The sequence below is a fragment of the Haliaeetus albicilla genome, chromosome 11 (assembly GCF_947461875.1).
Source record: "Haliaeetus albicilla chromosome 11, bHalAlb1.1, whole genome shotgun sequence".
NCBI classification, from domain to species: Eukaryota; Metazoa; Chordata; class Aves; order Accipitriformes; family Accipitridae; genus Haliaeetus; species Haliaeetus albicilla.
In genome coordinates, this window is record NC_091493.1 from 28,617,879 (window position 1) to 28,639,193 (window position 21,315).

The 21,315-nt window shown below is 42.7% G+C and overlaps 1 protein-coding gene across 1 annotated transcript in view; it reads left to right on the top strand.

Moving 5' to 3' along the window:
• Positions 1–18,853, top strand: part of SORCS3 (sortilin related VPS10 domain containing receptor 3) — a 315,097-nt gene extending 296,244 nt beyond the window's left edge. Inside the window, exons 21-27 of the mRNA XM_069796927.1 lie at positions 435–558; positions 3,263–3,375; positions 5,267–5,398; positions 7,307–7,406; positions 9,509–9,614; positions 13,731–13,891; positions 14,494–18,853. Coding sequence (XP_069653028.1) covers positions 435–558; positions 3,263–3,375; positions 5,267–5,398; positions 7,307–7,406; positions 9,509–9,614; positions 13,731–13,891; positions 14,494–14,558 — 801 coding nt within the window. The 3' untranslated portion in view covers positions 14,559–18,853. The remainder of the gene's footprint in view (positions 1–434; positions 559–3,262; positions 3,376–5,266; positions 5,399–7,306; positions 7,407–9,508; positions 9,615–13,730; positions 13,892–14,493) is intronic.
• The last annotated feature ends 2,462 nt before the right edge of the window (positions 18,854–21,315 follow it).

Here is a 21,315-nt window from a genome sequence, read left to right on the forward strand (position 1 = left end):
TGTTCAGATGTTCAGAAACATCTGCAATGCTGGTTTGAGCTGGACTCTGTTTTGTACAGCTGATACAGCAACTGTGCTGAGTGTGCATGTGTGCGTATGTGTGTGTGTATACAACACTGCATTCTGCAGCACTAATTCTGTAATTGCTGACTGTGCTCTGCTGAGGTATTCATAGCATAATGGGTTGCAGTTCAGAGGAAGAATATTTCAGGAAGCATTTACTGAAGTAAGATAAACATTTGCCTATGGGACAGTTTTCACTGGGTGGTGTTTGGGCCACATTTAGGCCTTAGCAGGACATGCAAGCTCAGAGCACTGTTCCTGTATCAGGGAAGAAGGATATTGTGGCCTGGTGGATTAGTTAGGTGCATGTTGTGATCCTGAGTTAATCTCACCCTGATTTTGATACCGCTGTCTGTGTTTACCTCTTGCAGCCCCTCATCACCTTGGAGAGCAGCATCTCCTACATCTTCGCTGTGGAGGGGATGAACACTGTCACTGTGCAAGTTGCTGCGGGCAGCACCCTCATCCAAGACACCAAGGAGATCGCAGTGCATGGTACCCTCAGCCTTTTGCAATCAGATCTCAGGGGGCTGTCTAGAGGTGAAGAACAGGCAGTCACTGCTCAGCCAAAATGAACTCTGTGAACTCCCTAGTGCCTGGAGGAACCTCTGAAGACAAACTGTAAACAAGTAGCTCAGATGTGTCATGATCACAAAATACAGAAGTGAATTGGATGGGGCAGCTAGCCAAATTTGTAAGCACAGCACTGTAGTAAAGAGGCTGGTGTCTTTGCCAATTGGTCTGTCTGCACACCCTGATGGGGAACTCCCAAAAGAAAAAACACTTAGAGCTGTAGCCAGACTGCCTTCCCTCTGCTTCCTAGCTGTGGAAAGAAGTAGTCATGGTGAATAATTAAGGTGGCCTGAATACAGCTGGTGTTTCTCTTTATACAGTGACTGTATAAATGGCATGGGTCTGGAGGGGTCTGGAAAACAGGGGGCAGAAATGACTCTCTGGTTGGTATCTCTGCTCATCTTCCATGCCACAGCTGGAGGTCTGAGTGTGCCCACTGGACTTCCCTGTGGTTAATGTTTGGTATGTTCTTGCCATATCTGCATGTCATGGGCTCCAGACAGCACCCTTTGGCAGACCACAGAGCTTACCCTGCTGGAGGCTTGATAAAGGCTGAGTGGAAGGGCTCTCTCAGCAGTTTTGGCCAGGACTTTAGGATTTCTCCAGAGAATAATTTCCACCCTGGGCTAGTCTTCCCTTTCCTTATCCAGTTATTGGCATCCAGCATTTGAGGGCAAGCTTTTCTTTGGATAGCAGGTTTTATTGAGAGACCTGGGTTTCAAATAACTCAGGTTGCACTGCGTGGTTGAACTATGTGTGTCTTGTTTCAGTAATTAAATATAAATAAATATCCTGCTGGTGGCTGGAAAGCTGCATGCTCAGATTTAACAACCAGCTAAATAGATATTTATTGATTGCCTGGCTGTGAAATGCAATGGGTTTTAATAATTTGTTAATATGATTTAGTAATACCCAAACTCGCTATTAGCAAATGAAGTAACCCTCTGCTTGATCATTTTGAGCATTGCAAAATGCAGTGTTTACTTCGGGGAAACTTGCATCTTTCCACTAGTTTCTGGAATAAATCTGAATCAAGTGTGTCTGAGAGGGGTTCCCGCAGGTGATCTTGATCATTGCTCACAGTAGGTCCCACAGAGTGCTCCTCACTCCCTGTCTTTAAACACCTCATAAGAAATTTTGCCCTTCTATTTAAAAGATCCAGAGCTTTGGGCTTTATCACAGAGAGAAATTGATCCAGGTGGAATGTCCAAATAGTCCTGTGCAGTGCCATGCTGCAGACTGACCTGGTCTAAGGAAGGAGTCCTTCCAGACACCCAGTCTGGTCATCAGTTCAAGTCTCAGTACATAAATGAGTGGCACCTTTGCTAAACATGCTCTCTGCTAAATTTGTATCCTAATCTGTGTCCTGTGTTAAGTTATTATGGCTCTAGGCAGGAAGGCATGGCTCTCTGGTGTTAACAGTGCAGGAGATTTATTCAGGGTTTTCTCAAATTGTGATTAACAGCCCAGAATTTACTCAAAAAATAAATTGTACATGGTACTGAGGGTTCAAAAGTCAAAGGCTCTATATATCAGGCTCTGGGTTAAGACTTAAGAACTTGAGGGAGTTTCCCTGCTTGTTTTATTTAATAATATACTGCACCATCTAAAAAGAAAGAACAGATCTTACAAAAGATGCAACATAAATGCTGTGCTGGCACATCCCTGCTATTCTGTGGATTTCCTCATTTATAGTCTTGCTGGTTTATCTTGATCTAAAACCGGTACCTTCTTACAAATGATTAATGGTACTTACTTGAAGTATCTGGAGATCAGGTGCTTCAAGGTGAGGCACAGCACATCTCCAAAACCAGAAAGGAGAGTCTTCTACCCTGAGAACTTATATCTGAGTGTGATTCCCATCCTGGATCTGTGCCTCCCACTGGCCCAAATCCATTGTGCACAGTTGTCATAAGGATTCCAGGCTTAGTCTCTGGTGACACCAGAGGGGATAGTTGGAACTGGAGAAAAATTTAAATTGTTCTGTATTTGAAGTCTAGGAAGTTTTTCCTCCTCCCTGCAATCAGTCAGTTAGGAAGTAATTTCAAAGTGTTTCATGAATAGCCATTGCTTGATTAGCCAGTCATTAGCACCACTGGGTTCTGATTTGTTGGGGTATTAACCACTCATGGCTTCCCTCCAGGAGAGCAAACAGATAATACCTGCTTTTGAAAACATTACTTACAGTAAGTGTTTGCTCTGCAGAGCACAACGCATGCAAATGCACAGACGTTCCAAATTTCAGTCAGATGCCGCCTTATTTAGTGGTCAACTTCCTTATAAACAGAGTCTGATGAAGTTGAGTGGCAAAATTACAAAGCCCAGAGGCATCATGAAGGGAAGTTATCCTCTCACCTCTCTCATTCTTGCTTCCATTTCTTCTGGGAAAAGCCACAAGTTGGCATTAGGGCAAAATGTCCTTTATAAGAACTGTTATAAGGATTCTTTCCTTGCAAGCTTTCTGTCCTGCTTAGTGCTAGCTGGCCCCTTTTCTTCATTCAACCTTTCCTCTCTCCCTTGCATTAAGATAATTTAATTATGGTCTTCCTGTTGTCTTCTGCACCTTTGGCTGTACCCTGAACACTGCCCCTTTAATCTTTTCATAAACACTGTTTTTCTATTCCAGAGTATTTCCAATCTCAGCTCCTGTCGTTTTCTCCCAACTTGGACTACCATAACCCTGACATCCCTGAATGGAGACAAGACATTGGCAAAGTCATCAAGAGAGCTCTAGCACAGGTGAGCATCTGTTTCTGCATCTGTACTAACATTGACTAGGCTGTTAAAACATGCACTTTTTCCACATGCTAGCTTAAAAGAACGGGGAAGAACAGCAGTAATGAAGCTATCATTTTAAATCGATAAAAAGCTTCTTACTATGCTGGATCTTTTTACAGAGGTAAACTATATTGGGAATTTTGTGGAAATATTATAATTACTTTTATTAATGGTCTTTTTAGCTTTTAATATCCCTGAGGACTTTGCAAGTTCTAGATTGTAATAGTATCTTTATTATTCTTATTTTGCCAAATTGATATTACAGTATCTACTGTTTTCTACTCCAAGCATTTGGGTAGTGTTACTGTGTGTTGTTAAACAGCTGATCCACTTCATCCCAGAAGACAAACATTGTAGTATGTTGGATGCATGAGGAAGATAATTTTACCTCTTTCTGATACTCAGTCAGGAGTTCCACATGCAGCTAAGTGTAGCAACTGGTGAACATTATAAATCTCTGCTCCCTTTCCAGCTGGGGCAAAAAAATGAGGATTCAGAGTGAAAATAAACTTACCTTTAAAATACAGGACAAAGAGAGACTTCTGTCGGTGGAAGATAGTGAATCTTCCTTTGGGATTAATTAGAATATGTAAACTAGCACTCATATTCTTGCAGGAAAGGGGACAGAATAATTTATGATATCAAATAGCCAGGGACTTTGGTTTTGTGTGAAATCAGGAGGTAGATTTAGGCAAGCTTTTGTGTTTTTTACATTCTGCCAAAAATGTATCTTGGGGTTTTTTTGCTTCAGCTACAGCTGTTCTTAGAAATGGAGGCTGATTATTTTTACTGGGAAAGTACATTCCTGCTCAGCTTTTCTCAACTGTAGCCTACTCAAAATTCACAGTTTATAAGAGTTTCCTTGATTGTTTTCCCATCCTGAGAAAATACTAAGTTCATTTGTTTAAACTGTTGTTCCCTTTTACTGTATGAAAGGTCAAGCTTGCAGAAAAAAGAAATTAATTAGGTTGTAACTATGAATGGTTACAGACAACAGTAGAAATAATGTCGAAGTGCTTGCTAGTATATCCTTTTGTGACTATTTGGTTGCAGCCTGTGGTCTATGCTTATAGTAGGACGGATCACCAGGAATGGGCTATCCCATTGATACATTTCGGGAATGTCCAGGAATGAGGCCAAGGAGCTTGAGGTGGGATAGGGCCAGGGAGCTAATGGGGTTAGCCTCATATAGCAGAGGGTTTCTGAGGGAGGAGAGGCTTCCTGCCCTGCTGAGGATGCACAGCTTGGATTTGGGGAGCGAGGCCAGTAGCCTCAGTGGGCAGGTCATGCTGAAGACAGCTGTGAGAGTCAGGTGTGGAGCTGACTCTTGGTTCAGCAAACTGAGCAGTTCCTAGCACAGCCCTCCTGATCAGCCCCAGTAGTAAAAGGTCTCCCAGTGGAGACATTAAGTTATTCATGTATGGCAAATGCGAATCCCCATAACATGATATTAGAAGGTGATTGCAGGCAATTTTCCTCATATGTCCCTGTTAGTTGCACACTTACCAGTGGTTGCTCTGAGCCAGACTCTCTGGATCTGTCTTTGGGTCATTCTTTTGTAGTGAGAAGGTCTATACGGAAAATTCAGATCTGGAGATGTTGTAGGTTTGGACTTTGGGTGCAGATCTTCGGGTCCAGGGGTGTTGCAAGCCTACATTTAATTCTAGAAATGGAGTGAATCGTTAGCAGAGCCTCTGTTGCTGACCCACCAAATGGGCAGAACAGCTCATTAGGTCCACAACACCTACAGTGGAAATGGCAAATAACAGTTTGATGGGAGCACCGTTTCCCATAGTGAATGGGAACATCAGTAACAGAGTAGCAGATAGAGACCTTTTTACTTTTCTTTTAGGTGACTGGTATCCCTGATGAACAGATCTTGGTAGCTGTATTTCCTGGGCTGCCTACTTCTGCCGAACTCTTCATACTGCCCCATAAAAACACAACAGAGAGGAGGAAAAGCAGTGAGGCTGATCTGGAGCAAGTAAGGAAAGGAGGATTCATGGAACATTCATTCCTATCATACCATTTTCAGATGGGCCTCTAAACCTGTGCAGCATTGGAAATGACTTACAATAAGTGTGATGGAATTGGATGCATCTGGGACTGTGGCAGTATAGTTTATGGCATTAAAGAAAATGATTTTCAGAGGAAAAACCAGCTTTTCTAATACCTCACTGAGATATGTCACAGTCTACCAGCAGTGGTTCTTCCTAGATCAGTGGTGTGTCCTTATTACAGTAGTTATGGCCAAAGGAACCTTGAATATGTACTCCCTTTACTCCCTGGAGGAATGCTAATAGACAGAGGCCAAAGAAGCAAGATAATATACTGAGGTTTACTAAAAATAAATCAGGCTCTTCAGCTCATATATCACTAGAACAAGACCTCTCTTTTCTGCAGCAGCGAATGGCGTGTGCAAACTATATTTGGAAGTTACAATATCCATCCATTTAGATAAATAGGTAATTACAGTGATGAATAGCAACAGTGATATGCAAGCAAGGGAAGAGCTAGGAACAACAGCACTAGTCTGCTGAAGCTTTCGTGCTAGAATTACCAAGTGATTAAATCGGCTCTATAAAGGCAAAGGAGTGAAGTACTGCTGGAAAGGCTGCTTAGCTCTAGCTAATGTTCTTGTATGTAGCATTTTTACTGTGTGCAAGCTATGTGTGAGCCCATCTCCAAGTAACTCTTGGAGGAGTAACTCTTCTGTGATCAAACATTAAATAATTCAGAGCACTGCTGAATTCTGTGGAAGCTCTTGTCACCCATGGAGCAAAGTCAGTCCCCTCAGAGTAGTACATTTGTCCTAGGAAGCTAACAAATCTGGCCTCTTAAATTTATGGTGGTGAGTGTGCAGGAGAGATGCATTGCGGTGGCAAGATTTAGAAGGCTTTTTGGAGGGATTTTCTTGGAGTCATTGCCATCCTGTTCAGTAAGATCTACTCATATCAGAATTCCCTCTGAACAAGCTGTTAAGTCAATATTTCATATACCAGTATTATGCAGACATCTCGGATTAGGTTTCTGACTAGCTGACCATGAGGCCTGAAGCTCTAGTGCCCTAATTTTATTTGATGGTCTACTCAGTTGTACTTTGGCACCTATCATTGGCTTCTGCTTGAGGAGCTCTGCCCTGGAGAGTGGGCCATCAAAACTACTCAGTAGCTGTGCCCTGACCATCAGAACTACTCTAGGGAGACCAGGCATTAACAAACTCAGGCTCCAGTGTGACATGCCAAGTATGTGCTCTGAGGCAACCAAATAACACCTCATAGCTGGGTTGCTGAGCCACGAGTAAACTCCAGTCCAAGGCGTCTCTTCTAAATGAAGGAGAAATATGGCAAGTTTGCCATTAATCCTCAAAACTGGATCATCTCATCCCCAACAGCCTATTTAAGCAGGAGCTGTGTGACTAGGATTGTCCTGAATCAATGTGAGTAAAGTGTTACTAGGCTGTACTACCTAACTCAGTTCCATCATCCACCAATGAAAGGCCAATAAGTCAATGAATTCCAAGTGCATTAGATCAAACTCACAGGACATCGTGGAGGGGGGTGAAAAGATCCTTTGTTCTTTTCCTTCCTCTCCTATCCCCCCAAAAAAGAAAAAAAAAATTCTAACTTTCTTTGTTTGCATCCCAGGAGAGGTATAATAACATACTCTGTGTCAAAAGTCCTGTAGGGAGACTTGCATGCAATAACACTCAGTTCCATCTAAAGCAGATGTACAAGTTTCTCTCTACTTCCTCAGTCTTTTGCTTCCCTTCTCTCCCTGAAGCTGGTAAGAGATGTTAGTCACCATTCATAGGCTACATGCACTCCTGAATGTTCTCCAGAGCTTGCTGTCTTCTGTATTGTAACCACTGTATCTCTTATTATTTCATCAGGTGGTAGAAATCCTTTTTAATGCTCTCAACCAGAACCTGGTCCAGTTTGAACTGAAGCCTGGTGTTGAAGTTATTGTCTATGTTACTCAGTTAACATTAGGTGAGTGTGGAGTCAAATGCACAGCTGTGGTTCTCTTGAGGCTTCAGGCAACTCCAGGAGAAATGGTCTACATCAGAGCACTCACAGTTTGATATTGCTACTGGGATACATAGGACTGATCGTATTGAGACATTGTCTGTGGTAGAAGCAGGAAGTGTTACAGAATCCAGCGGTGGCATCTTCATGTACCAGTTTGTACAAGTGTTAAAAGTACCTGTTAAGAGTTCCCTATGGCTTAATTAACTAGTGCATTGATGTTTTCAAGTGTTTTAGAAAATCAGGTGAATGGTGTTCTATTAAGCCCTCATTGGGCACCTGTGGAATTCAGTGGGAGTATTACTAAGTTTCTTGGATATTGGATCAAATCCTTATTGCAAAGGGCTTGTTAATGTTATGACTAGCCAAGAAGCTTTCCTTATAGGGGCAAAGGGAAAAGAAGATCTAGGCCTCTTACAGGGAATATGTGCCTGAATATTGATTTCTACAAATTAGAACTTATTTAAATATCAATGCTACCTATCCCCATTTTCACACAGAGTGATGAATAGTCACTTTAAGTTTCATCACCCTCTTTGCTTTAAACCACCCTAGTGTGAAGCTTTCAGCTACTGCTGAGAATTTAGCTCTCGGCTATTGCTGAGACAGTGATGACTAGAGAGGAGATGATGGATTTATTTTTGCCCTTGCTTTTTATGACTACCCTTGCAATTATCTGAAATGTGGGATCTTGTGCATGTGAAATTGCTGATAGCCTCTCTGAGAGACTAGGATTCATGTCCCATGATAATACACTTCAGCTTCTTTTTACATGAGACTCTCAGAGAGCCAAGAGCTGGGCTAAACCAAAGCTTGTGACCTATCCTACAGGTAATGCCTTTCTGCCTTCACTCTCTGACTGTTTGGGGATGAGAGTCAGATGTTAATAGGAGTGGGCTGCAATTAATTAACTTGAAAAACTGGGAATGAGATCCAAATATCTGCAGTCTCCAGGTTCAGAATCTGGGTTTGTGCTAGTAAGACACTGTAAAGTGTGGATTTAGTTTACAGTGCTCAACTATTCTCGCCCCGGCCACCCTGCCAGTGGGTGTGCTACATTTGTTTCATGACGATTCCCATAGTATTTTGACTCAGGTGAAATGACAGTCAGTTCTTTTCCATGAAAGAGTCTGTAGAAGTAGTAGAAGCAGAATACTGGTAGGATCAGACTCTTAGTGTGATTTGGGGTGGAACCAGAAATGATTCTATTTGCATAGACTTTGTTCCTGTCTTCTGGGTGACAGAAAAAGAATAGGGAACAGTAAAAAACCAAAACCAAATATTTATGCAGAGTGAGAAACACTCAGCTGCTACTTATAATCATTTACGCGTCATTAGAGACTTCTCATCAGACTCTTGATTCTCAGCACAGTGCTCAGGCCATTAAGATGGTCTGTTCCAATGAGCTGTGGGAATAGCTGCATAAACAAGGTATAGTAATACACTTTATTTAGCCTGCCCAAAATGTCAAGGATAGATGGATCAAATCTCCAGAATGTTATAATGTAGTGCATGCTTGGGTGCAGGATTATTGCTCCTCCACATTATGAAAACTGACAATTAAAAAGTCTCTGAGGTCCAATACAAGGATGAACCTTGAGGCTTCTCACAAGACTGGATCCCTGTCACACGTGAGACAGACATATGTCCTTGGAAGATGGGAGTCGTGCTGTTCACGGATGCTCTGAGGTAGCTTCTCCAAAGGGGAATAGACACGCATTAAGCCACACTTCACAAATCTCATTTCCGCTCCAGTCCCTGGAAAAGCCTGAAAAGAAATAGCCCAGAGTGTTAACACAGGAGTGATCAGCCATTCAGCTAAGCGTGGCTTGCTGTGCCTTTTCACTGGGAGATGTTAGACTGCACTGTCTTGAAAAAAGAGCTTGGCTTTCAAAGGACAAGAGAGTCAATTTGTTTCCTACTGATTGGTCTTGCCGAAAACAGTATGCATTATGCAGTGGTGATAAAGCAGATGTGGCAAAGACAGAGTTGAGCTCAACTCTCTGGTAGTTATGTGTTCCCTAATAATATCTTGCAAACATAATGCTCTGCCTTTCCTCCTGCAGCACCCCTTGTTGATTCCAGCACGGGTCATAGCAGTTCGGCGATGCTGATGTTGTTGTCTGTGGTGTTTGTAGGCTTGGCTGTTTTTTTAGTCTACAAATTCAAAAGGTAAGTTGAGAAACTTTGGGGGATGGGAGGAGGAGACACTGTGTGGTTTACAGGAAATCTAGGCAGAGCAGTGCCCAGATTACAGATGCAGACCAAGTTATGCTGGCCTAAGGCTTGGACCAGTGTAGTTCCCTATTTTTCATATATAAAGAGAAGACCATCTACTGGCCTTCCACCACAAACTCAGTGCTCTGAAAGCTCACCAAGAGCTCAGAAATCAAGCTGTGACCTGCTTCAGCAGATGTGTTTGAGCCACAGACCAGAAATGGGAACCCTGTGTGCTCACGGAGTACTGAGCTACACAATGCAGACTTAGTCAAAAAATCACGTGATGGATGTCTTCATACAGTCTATATCCACCTGGCCAACTGCCTTAGTGCAGCCATATCTCATTTGTATCTTGCAAAGTGAATAGTTTAGTCTTGCAGAGGAACAGGTGTGATTATGTTAAGGGTGGCAGACTCAAAGCCAGAAAATTTTGTGTTAAGCGTCAAAATGCCTTTGGGAATCTGTGCTGAGGTTTTCTTTGCCAGATGTTAATATAAAACTTTTGCTTCCAGGCAGCAGGCAGGACCTGTGCTGGGCCGTGGCACTTTGCTGCTGCAAGCTGTGGAACAAAATATGGGATAAGAATGGCCTGTTTGCTGATGGGCTGCCTTATGAGAATATATTTTAGGCAGATGGAGCTCCTGAGGAGGAACTTTGCATTCAGTACAATGCTTACTGTGTTAAACGGTCTCTGTGCCCAGATCCTGCCCAGTAGCAAAATATTGTATTAGAAGCATAAGCTGAGTCTGACTTAAAAAAAAAAATCTGGACATGAGTAGTTCCTCCAAATTGGGAAGGTAGAGCTTTTCCTGTCTAGATTCCAGGTATACGTTTCTCTCTCCAGCTCTTCTGCAGCCCAAGATAAGGCTAGTACTCTCCAATGATGTTAGTGGGATACAAACAATATTAAAAATGGAATGATAAGACAAGCATGTATCCTATCTCCAGGTTTAAAGCTCCCCTCATTTCTAACCTCTTGCATTAACCATTGTCAAAATCAGTGGGAGGCACTGCTTCTAGTGCTTGATCCTGTGCACATCAAAATCTGCTACCAAGCTCCCACTGAAGTCAGTGGCCCAGGACAATTTCCAGAGAACCTGTGTGTGTGAATCTGCTCAGGTGCAGATTTCCAGGCCTTCAGCATGACTTGCTTGTTGCAGTCTGAAATCCTCTCTCTGCTTCTGTGAGGTGGAATACAGCTTCCCAGGTGAATCGGGAACGGGACATGGGACTTGTTTTAAGGCATTGACTTAATAATGTGCTGGGGAGGCAGCTGATGATTTCTCTCTCACTCCCAGATGTAGGGTGAGGAGGGCAAAGAAGTCTCTCTGGGAGGTGTGTCAAGACATAGGTACAACCCTTTGTAAGATGTGCTTTCCTTTGTGTCTTGGTGAGACAGATTCTTAGGTTTGGCCTAATGTCCTTGGTTCTGTGGTCAGCAATCTGTTACCAGGGAGAAGGCTGCCAGAGAGCAGTGAGGAGCCTGGTAATGCACTTTACTTTGGCAGTCTCCAGGTCATGTTATGCTACTACGGCTCATAAAACCAACTCTTGTACTACTTAAGCATCCTGAGCCTTGAGCATAGCAGCCATCAGCCTTGTGCTGTGCTCCAGGGCTGGGAAGACACTGCCTTGTTAAAATCTGTCTGAAAATTGAATGTATTACAAACTGGGAGTGTGTGTGTGTGGGGGGAAGGTGGTTAAACCATCGATTTTGCTTAGGACAAACTCAGGTCAAAATGACAAAGTTTAGGATTAAGTCAGATACCCAGAGTGTCGTCAGCTTGATTTTTCAGAACAGAAAGCAACTTTTCAGCTCTGTCTAGAACCTCTGGCTCAATGGATCAGAAGTGAGAGCATGCAACAATTGTTAATGGAAAAAGGAGGTGAAAACAAAAGCTTTCCTCTAGCTCTCAGTGATGCAGAGGTGTTAGCCATATGTACTTTTCTGATTAACAATGATCCCAGCCTGAATACAGAACTCCCATTTACAGGAAAAGGTTGTGGGGAGAGCATGGGCCTGCATGAATTTTTAATTCTACAACTTTATAGAATTGGTGCTTTGCTGCTTTGCACACAGACTCCTTATTATGAGTCCGTCAAGTTATAGACTCAGCAAGCATGTTAAACACTGCTACCAGAGAGATGCTTGTTAAGGAGGTCTGGAAGGAAGAGGGGAAAATAGGGAAATAATCTTTAAAAAGCCTGTTTTGTTTTTTTTTGTTGGGGTTTTTTTTGAGATTGAGCATATAACATGTCAATACTATATGTGTATGGGCAGTGAGTAATAGTGGGGCAATGGGGCAGTCAGTGTGTACGTGTCCTGGGACAGGCATGCAAGAGTGTGTGTGTGCATGTGTGCTCAGAGATGTGCAGTGGGACGTGGCCACCTGTGTCTGTGCTGGGAGGTGCAGCAGGATTAGGTGTGTGTGTATGCATGCACATCCATACAGCTGTCTCAGTTTCTTTTTTCCCTAACTCTCTGAAGTACCCAGAGGCTCTCTGCCTCACAATTCTAAAGAGCTTTTCTCACCTTTTCTCTCAAAGGTCAGAAGACTATCACTTCTCTACCATTGCATTGTTTGGAAGCAAAACTAAGTCTTCCAGTATCTCCAGGCATGTTCTCATATCCACATCTCTACACAACTCCAGATGTATTTTGGGCACTTAAATCCTATGGGAATGCGTTTGTCCTCTCTCATCCAATGTGTGCATTCCCTGTGTAGTGCTTAAGTCTTCTAGTGATCTGTAAGGTGTGTCTGAAGGTTAGAAAGAGAGGGTAGGAGGAAGGGAGAAGAACATGAGGTTTGTTAACTGCTGCTAAACATCCCAAATATGTCCTGACTTACTGCTGGTTAAGAACAGAATGCCAAATCAAGCCAATAGCACAAGTCGTTTGAGGCCACAGCTTCACTGGAGTAAAATCAGCATAGATCTATTGAATTCATGAGAGTTGAGGCAATTTCCACTGCTTTCAATCTCTGATATATCCAGCAGCAGACAGGTTAGCATAAAGAGATGGCATTTTATATAGTCTCTTTTGAACACATCTTCTTTCTCCTGTGTGCTTTAAGGAACTGAAAAAGTCCTCTGAATTTTCCTTATTTTAACAGTGTGGACTGCATGGCACAGAGTCCTTTTAAGGCCATTAGAAAAAACAGTCAGTCACCTTCCAACAGGCAACTGCACACAGATAATCCTAGCAACCCCCACGATGCTTAACACAGTTCCCTCATTTTAAACTTGCATTCCTTCAGGGATTACTGTCTAACTATCTGTCTAGGCTTAACTATCTAACTAACTGACTTTCAAGGATATTATTCTAGCAGTCCAAGTTAAATTCTCTTGGAAGAAGGAAGAAGAAATAATCCCTTCACTTTCTTGGCTTCCTGAGCAGCAAGGGAAAATAAGTCCCTGCAAACTTGCATGGCAAACTGGTTTTGCAGTGAAATGGTAACAAATAGACTTTGGGTAGATGTTATGAGATCCAAGTCTTTTCTGTACTCTGAGGCAGGACCAATTCTTTATAGCTCTTCCTGATGTGGCAATTCCTACTGAGTCAGTGTGGGCCTGCCAATAGAAACAAGCCTAGCAATTTTTTCTCAGTTGATAGTAGTGCTCAAATTGATTTTTACTTTTGGTTTCCAATGCACCACTGATCATGTAATAAATACTAAGAGAGTTGGCAATTGCAGCTGATTGTACTTAGTAGATTGCTGCTCTCTGAGCTGGGTGCAGTGTCCGCTGTGTGCACAACTTCTCATTTAAAAGGGCAGGACCAGAACATTTAGTTTTACGGCTGGAGGAGCCTTTGGGCACAGGATAGGCAGGCAGTGGCCTGAGATTTGGGGTAGCTTTATGCTAGTGTTGGAATTAGTGGATGCTACTGGCACTTTCAGAGCTGAACATCACTGTGGTGCTTTTACCATTCTGAGAACTGATACTCTGCATCACTGCCAGTGCTGCATTTCTGGGATTCGTCTCAGTTTAGTTGGTCTGATTAATCAATGACATGCCAAGGATCCCTGTGTTACAAAATATAACCTCTCATTTTCCTTTCCTGTGCAGGAAAATCCCTTGGATTAACATCTATGCCCAAGTTCAGCATGACAAGGAGCAGGAAATGATTGGCTCTGTCAGCCAAAGTGAAAATGCCCCCAAAATCACGCTCAGTGAGTTCACAGACCCTGAGGAGTTGATGGACAAAGAGCTGGACACACGAGTGATGGGTGAGAGACAGCCCTCAGGTGGGGCTTTTTTCACAGTCTGGGTGAGGATGTCGGTCACTGGGGTATTAGGAAAGGCAGCAACTGTGACCCCAGGTACAGGCAGAGCCTCAGGCACTGAGATAAATTGTTAATCCTTCTTTGCAACTTGGTAACAGGGAGTTTTCTTTACAGTTTTTCAGCTTTTCTCGCAGTGTTACATGACCAGGCTAGGAACCTGGCAACAGCAATAGGTACACAGGAGTTTGTAGTGGCTGTGGCTCACACCTATGCCTCCTCATGACCCTGTCTCTCCTGCGGAGGGGTCCCAAATTCCCCGAACCCTCAGAAGAATCAGCTGAGCCAAATTTACGCTGTTGGTGTGCTATCATTATAAGTGAATATGTCCCTAATAGCTTAATGAGTTTACTGCTCATCAACTGAACTGTAGTAACATGTTTTCTGCATGCTCCATGCTTATTGCAAATACAAAAAAGGACGTGTTACTTTTAAGCACCTTTTCTCTCTTTACACTTACACAAGCACATCCTATGAAGAAGTGAGAAGCAATATAGACCAAACTGTTGAAGCCACTGCACTGACTCTCTTCATTTTCTCCTCCACAGGAAGCATCTCAACAATTGCCAACAGTGAAAGCACAAAGGAAATCCCCAACTGCACTAGTGTTTAATACTGAGAATCCACTTGGTCTACAACATTTCTGACTTTTTATTTGTAATTATTATTGTTATAATAATTATTATTATTATTATTATGAAAAAAGAAAGAGTTATATGTCATTATTATCATTTGGGAAGGGATGGGGTGGGCTTTTTCTGTTTACCAGGGCTGCATTCATAAATAGCAGGGGTTCTTCATATTTAGGAAATGCTTATCAGATTAGAAAGAAAAAGCAAAGAATGAGTCAAGTGTGCAATGGGATTTGAATGCCAGCCTCCAGTTAAATACAGAATGGGAATTAAGTATTCAAATCTAACAGGTAGGTATAGTACCTTAGGCAGCATGTTGTAGGTAAATTGTCCCTTTTCAGCCCTTTTCAAAATAAGTTATGAATCAGCTACTTCATCCTGCCAGAGGGCTCAGGCTGGGTTGTTGGACCAGGCTCTGCAACATGCCAACAGCCCTCACTTTCCAATGACATGCATGTCTCAGTTTTTTGCAGGGTCTTGCCTCTTTTAATTGCTTTTAATTTCAGTCACCTTCTGGCACTGTTGACTGCTGAGAAAGGGAAAACAAAAAAAAAAATCAGAGCAGACACACATGTCAGTGTTTCTTGGACTGTAGGTTGGCTGGAGGGGACAGCACCGCAATCAATGAAGGAGCATGCCTAGTTTATGAATGCAGCCCAAACCCCATGCATGTGAATAGCAAGGATGCTGAAGGCCTACTGTAGATAATTACAATGTACATAGCTTTTTATTTCTTGGGAAATAATTTAATGTTTAGTAAAAGAAGATATGTTTAAAACAAAACCTGAACCACGTACACACATGCACGCACTCGCACGCGCATGCACACACACATGTGCGCGTGCTCGTACACGCCAGCCAGCCAGGGACTGTGGTGAACACTTGAATCACGCTTTGGTTCCAAGTGTGTTCCTGTTGTCTGTCATATTTCAATCTGACACTGCTGTCTATAAACAGCATAGTTTATTTCTCTAACTGCAAGCGTTTTTTTTTTTAATATATAGTATCATTTCCTACGATGGAGCAGAAGGATGTTAGCAGGACAGACTATAAGCCTGTCATGAATATTTTAATGATGTTCATCTTCTCTTCACCTCTGTCACTGTTGTCCACTTCTGAGAAGGATCTTGGTGACATCCATTAGGGAAAATGAGGAAAAATGTGAAATTATCACCATCTCACTGTGAGCAAATATCAGTGTGCTTGCAGTACCCAGTATAGCCTCAACTCAGTGGGACAGGTTGCAGTAGCTTTATTCCCAATGAGAAATCATGCTTTTAGCAGTTAAACTGGTGAAGTAAAGTGCTATTCAGGATATGTAAGAGTAGTAAATTGTGGCTGAACATGATGCACGCTATTAGGGACTGTTCTTTGGAGAGGGGGATGCAGGGTAAGACCTGCATAATTGAGCTAGGAAAAGTCTTTCTTACGAGCGCTGCAGAATGGCTGCTTCCAATTTTGGATGGAAATGCCATCAGAGTAATTTCTGCATGGTGGGTTGGTGCTTTCTGATTAGAACAGGGAGGTTAATGAAGAAAAAGTAGTGAAAAAGCTCTTTAAGAATCTTCTAGCACACTGAGGATAGCCCCTAGGAGTGGTAGAATTTGGGGGCAGGAGGTTGACTTAGTGGTGAGTTACGTTTATCCATTTTTTTTGGATTGATGATGTTAAAAATGGACCCTATTCTGCAGAGTATTGGGTTATAAGACCCAGCAGGAGTGGAAGGAAGATTGGAGGTACGTTTGGGAAGATATTCTTAGTGCTTGCGTGGTAACAGGAGGCAGAAATGAGGCCAGATGACAGTATTTGTTACCATTTCTTAGGATCTGGATACAGGACTCCACATCACCTTTAATATATCTGGACTGAAATGAGGAGATGGCTAGAATTTAGGTGTTACTTGCTACCTCTCTGCATTGCAACATGCCAGTTGGCTACAAACCAGGCTCAGCTACATGTGTTCACTCTGTTAATTGGCTGGAATGTCTTTCAAAGGTTATAATCATGATGGGTCTGCAGGTGGAGAGAAAAGTGGTTAAACACAATTTTGCAGAAAAACACAGGAGGTATTTCAAGATGAAAATTGTAAACCCAAATTGTAGGGAAATACTGTTTTGTGTGAAGTATTAAAGATAAATATTCTCAATTCTTCTCCTCCATTTCAGTCAGGCTTGTGGGCTTTTTCTGCTTATTTAAAAATAATTCTTTTCTGTTTCCTCCCTCACTTTTCTGCTCTAGTTCCTAATATAAGCTGGAGAGTGATGGCTGTGTTATTCTATTTAACCTTGAGTTTCCATCCATCACATGTGCATAAACTGTTGCATTACTGTCTCTGTTCTACTGAAACACCAAAGTAGTTTACAGTAATGGCCCAGTCTGGTGATAACACTGTTAGCACAAGGCCATAGCTTCCCATTTAGGTATAGATGGGAGGGACGTACATAAACAATGCTCCTGTGGGCCTTGAGCTAAATTGTGGGCTGATCTCAGTCTTTGCTGATCATTAGGATTTGAGGGACTGCTTTTGTGAGCTGCTGCAGAGGACTGAATGTGAAATGCTCATTATTTGCCGTATTAACTTTTTCTTTTGTAAACCAGGAAACTAAGTGAAAATGTTCATTGTTGTTTGGAATTTTCTAGGTTTTTCACGGGATTGATCTCATGTTGATTTAAAAAGAAAGGCAGAGGATTACAGTTTTCACAATTTCTTTTCACAATTTCTTTTCACAATTTTCCCCTTTACACTCTGAAAGATGGCTGTTAAATATCTCATAACAGATGGGAGGAAGTAAGGAGGGAAAATTGGGAGTAAGCTGCTGAAAAAAAAATGGAAACTTTTTCACTTCTCAAAAAGAAATTTAATCTCAATGAAGGCTGAGAAGTTTATGAATGATACAGTTAATTTTTGGAGAAACATCTGTCCAGAAAGCCATTTTCAATCCAAAATTATCCTAAGGGCACTACGAAGCAAACAAACAAAATCCGTGGAGCCAAAACTAAATGTCAGAAAAACCTGCCTGATTCTTGAGTCGGCTCAAACTTCATGTTCCATGAGACTTAGTGGGTATCGCTACACCTCAGGGTGGTTTGTCACACTGCTGTCTGGACCAGAGTATGCTCCATGCACATCTGGAACGAGCTCCCTAGGATGTACATGGGACCACATTTGCCAAATCCTACTTGCTGCATTAGAGCACAACCATGGCAGAAGGCAGCTGAAAAGAGTTCATGGCTGCAAGCTGCTCCTTTAGGATACTAGAAGGGTGAGTACTGTGGCCCAGTGGGATACCTAGGGCTGTATCTATTCATGGGACCTCTGTAAGATTTGGATTGGGCAACCAGCACCATCCGTCTTTTTTGAAGGGTACTGAGCGGTAGCATTAGCACAGGCTGGAGTATTGGCCACTTTTATTTGTATATGTCATGCTGGGAAATAACAACTTGGGGATGTCATTAGGGTTTTTTTCCCTGCAAGTTTTACCCCTGAGGAAAATATAATGGAAATCTTTGAAGTTGTAGATTATTATTTACCTGAGGGAAGGAGCCAATGCCATAATTAGAACGTAAATAGCCCCCCCACTGTAGTTATGTATAAAGAGGAAAAGACACAGAGAGAGTGAGCAAGAGACTGGGTCAGTGACCTCTATCACTGCCAGCCTTTCCCCCATGATGGATTCTACTATATTAGCTGTAACTTAGGAATAATGCATGAGACATGGAGATGAGATGCAGCTTTTGGCTCTGTATGGCTGTCAATCTGATGTAAACATCCAATAGATGCTCTGCTTAGTTTAACCTGTGCTTGAGAACCCCAACACTAAGCCTGGAAGGACCAGAGATGAGGCTAGAGTGACTGGGGACTGCAGAGTTTTTCAGTTAAAGTTGCCATCAATAAGAGCATGTGCAGGAGAGTGTATATTTTCTTCTGGACTAAGCTTTGGTTTCAGGAACATGCAAAGATGTCATGTTCTTTTCCCTTTCCCTTCAATCAGTTCCCACACACATTCCAGGTCTGACAAACTAAACGAGAATCCTCGCATTCCTTCTGATGATGTTGGACAGTGCATTAAACCCAAACCACCACCATGGTTTTAAAGGATTAAATGAGGCAGACAATTGCAATACCTGTATTAAACACAGTAATACAAATGCATGAGTCATATATATACATATATATATACTGTTCTTGGTTTTATTGTTCCATTTGAATATTTCTACTGTAAAAAAGGCAGTGGTTTTGAAATTGTTGAAAATAAATGTATTTTTGTACATCAGAGTTACCTTTGGCTGCTCTTTCAGTCCTTGTTCTTAAATTTTGTTTTCGTGAAGTCTGCTCTGTCTTCACTGAATTTCCCTTGCCATAACTAGTCCTCCAACCCTGTCTGTCATTCGGGGTCATGCAAAGCACATGGAGCAAAGAAATGTTATAAGGCAAGATTTTGAAGCTAAAAGATAAAACAACTACCTCTCCTTCCTTCTTACTCTTCCCCTCCAAAAATAATTATCTCCTTGCCTTTCCATTCCACAGGCTGATTCTCTTTAGAGCCTGGGAGGTGAATAGGAGGGCAGAACTACCTGCTTATGCAGACAAGGCCCCATGAATCCCATGCTCTCATCTAACAGACTTTAGTCTGGAAGATGCTGTAGAGTGCCCATGCCAAAAAAAAAAAGAAAAAGAAAAAGCACCTTCTTCACTCCTTGGCACAAGAGACTGTTTAAAAAGGAAAAGAGAGTATGAAAGTGTGTCTCTGGATATGCATCAGCCATCTCCCTCCATGGGCATGCATACACATCCCCTGTCCCTCCCCTGCCTCTCTTTTCCTTTAGCTTTGGAGGTCCATAAACTGCAGATTTCTGGAATGTGGCAGAGTTACCTGGGAAACATCTGTCCACAGCTGTATCATCCTTATGCTCCTTACCAGGTGTCCACTCCTGGTCACTGGTGCAGGTGAGACTAATGGGCCAAATATTTTCTCTGACCTGATGCAGCTAATCTTTTATGTACATATTACTTAAGAATGCATTTGGTACCTGTTTATTCTCCCTTTTATAAACAATGATCAGTTGTTTCTGTTTTTCCTTTATGTCAGTAAGTTGAAAAGGTCAGGCAACCAAGGACTTGGTTGGCCGTCTCTGAGAGTGATGTATGAGAGACTTCTGCCATTAGAGATCTCTCAGCTTTTGAAATCTTTGGGTCTGGCCCTCTTTACAGCAATGCCAGTGTAACATTTCTGTTCAGGGAATCCTGAAGTATAAGTTAGGAACAGACAAGCACAAATGACGAAATTACTGTGGCTTAACAAGCTACCACTGATACCCAGTAATTGACTATGTGCAGAAACCCAGCTAAGTGAAGCTGTGAAGTCAAATGCAAGCACTTAAACATCAGCCCTCATCATAGTCTGGAAACATGAACAGTAGCTCAATCTTTGCTTGAATCCAGCTGTTCTTCTGTGACGGATAGACTTACTATTCCCTTTATTAAAGGCAGTGTAAGCATTGTTTGCTACATTTTGATATTGTTACGATTGTGCCGAATACCACTTTATCGGGGGATATGGTCCTGCTCAGGAAAAATGCATCATAACTACTCCTGGAGTCAGCTCATCACTATCTTGTTTCGGTCCTCACCGTGGTGCTCAACACCACTTGTATGACCCAAGGCTGCCATGTCGGGTGTGGGACACCTGTAGTATAGGAGAGAAAAGTACCCTCAAGGCTGTTTTCCCAAGGTTGGTGGGTTGATACTGAAAAGTTTGGCTTGGTTTGGGCTCACTGACTAACTATGCTCTTGTGTTCCTTGTGCAGGGAGAGCCTTTCATTACTTGTATAATGGGAGCACCTAGAGGGCCTGGCTGAGAACACATCCCCCTTGTGCCTGCCACTGAATAAACCATGTCGCAGCGATGTCGGTGATGGAATGCACAAGTGCAATGAGGCTTGGCTGGGGCTGGCTGCCTCCTCACCCACATGCTGCAGCGTAGGACAGAGATAGAGGAAGGTGCATGCCTGAACCAACCAAAGCTCTGTCTTCACACTCTTCGGGGCATTGGGCTGGATTCTCCTGCTCTAAGGCAGAATCTGAAAGGCACCTGATGGACCTTTTGTACTGTTCTGGAAGATGAGTGCCTTTCTAAAATCATCAGCCTGAAGAGGCTTATACTCACTGCTTCTGCTTGCCAGGAGTGTGCCCAGCCTTGCCAAGGTAGGAGAGGAACCTCTTTGCCTTGGTTCAGCGCAGGCCTTGGTGCAACCAGAAATACAAGTTCTCATGCCCCAGAGAATTAGCCTAAGAGAGGAGGCCTTGTGCTCCAGGCATGTCCTTGTGAATGCTGCTGCCCATCTTCTAGTCCTTGTTCTGGGGAGAAACGAGACATTTCCCATCCAGAATTCATGGCACCATGCACTTCAACAGAGTGAGGCAGCACTTAGCTGGATTTGCCTTCTGCCCAGGTCTTCCTTTTCCCTTGGCCCTGTCCCCACTGAAGTACTCTGGTTATTAAGCACTATCAAAGCACCATTGCATTACTGACATATTATTGTAATACATCACTTGAGTGCTGGTCTGCTGTCATATATCATGGTGCTATATCAGAGGACTGACAGGTGACAGGAACCCCAGACCCAGAGACAGATCATTTTTATAAGCTTTATGGGCTGTTTTTTTTCTCTAAGACAGCAAGCAAAGGCAAAGAAAGCAGCATTGGAGTGCTGCCACGAAGCTTTCAAAGGCTTTAA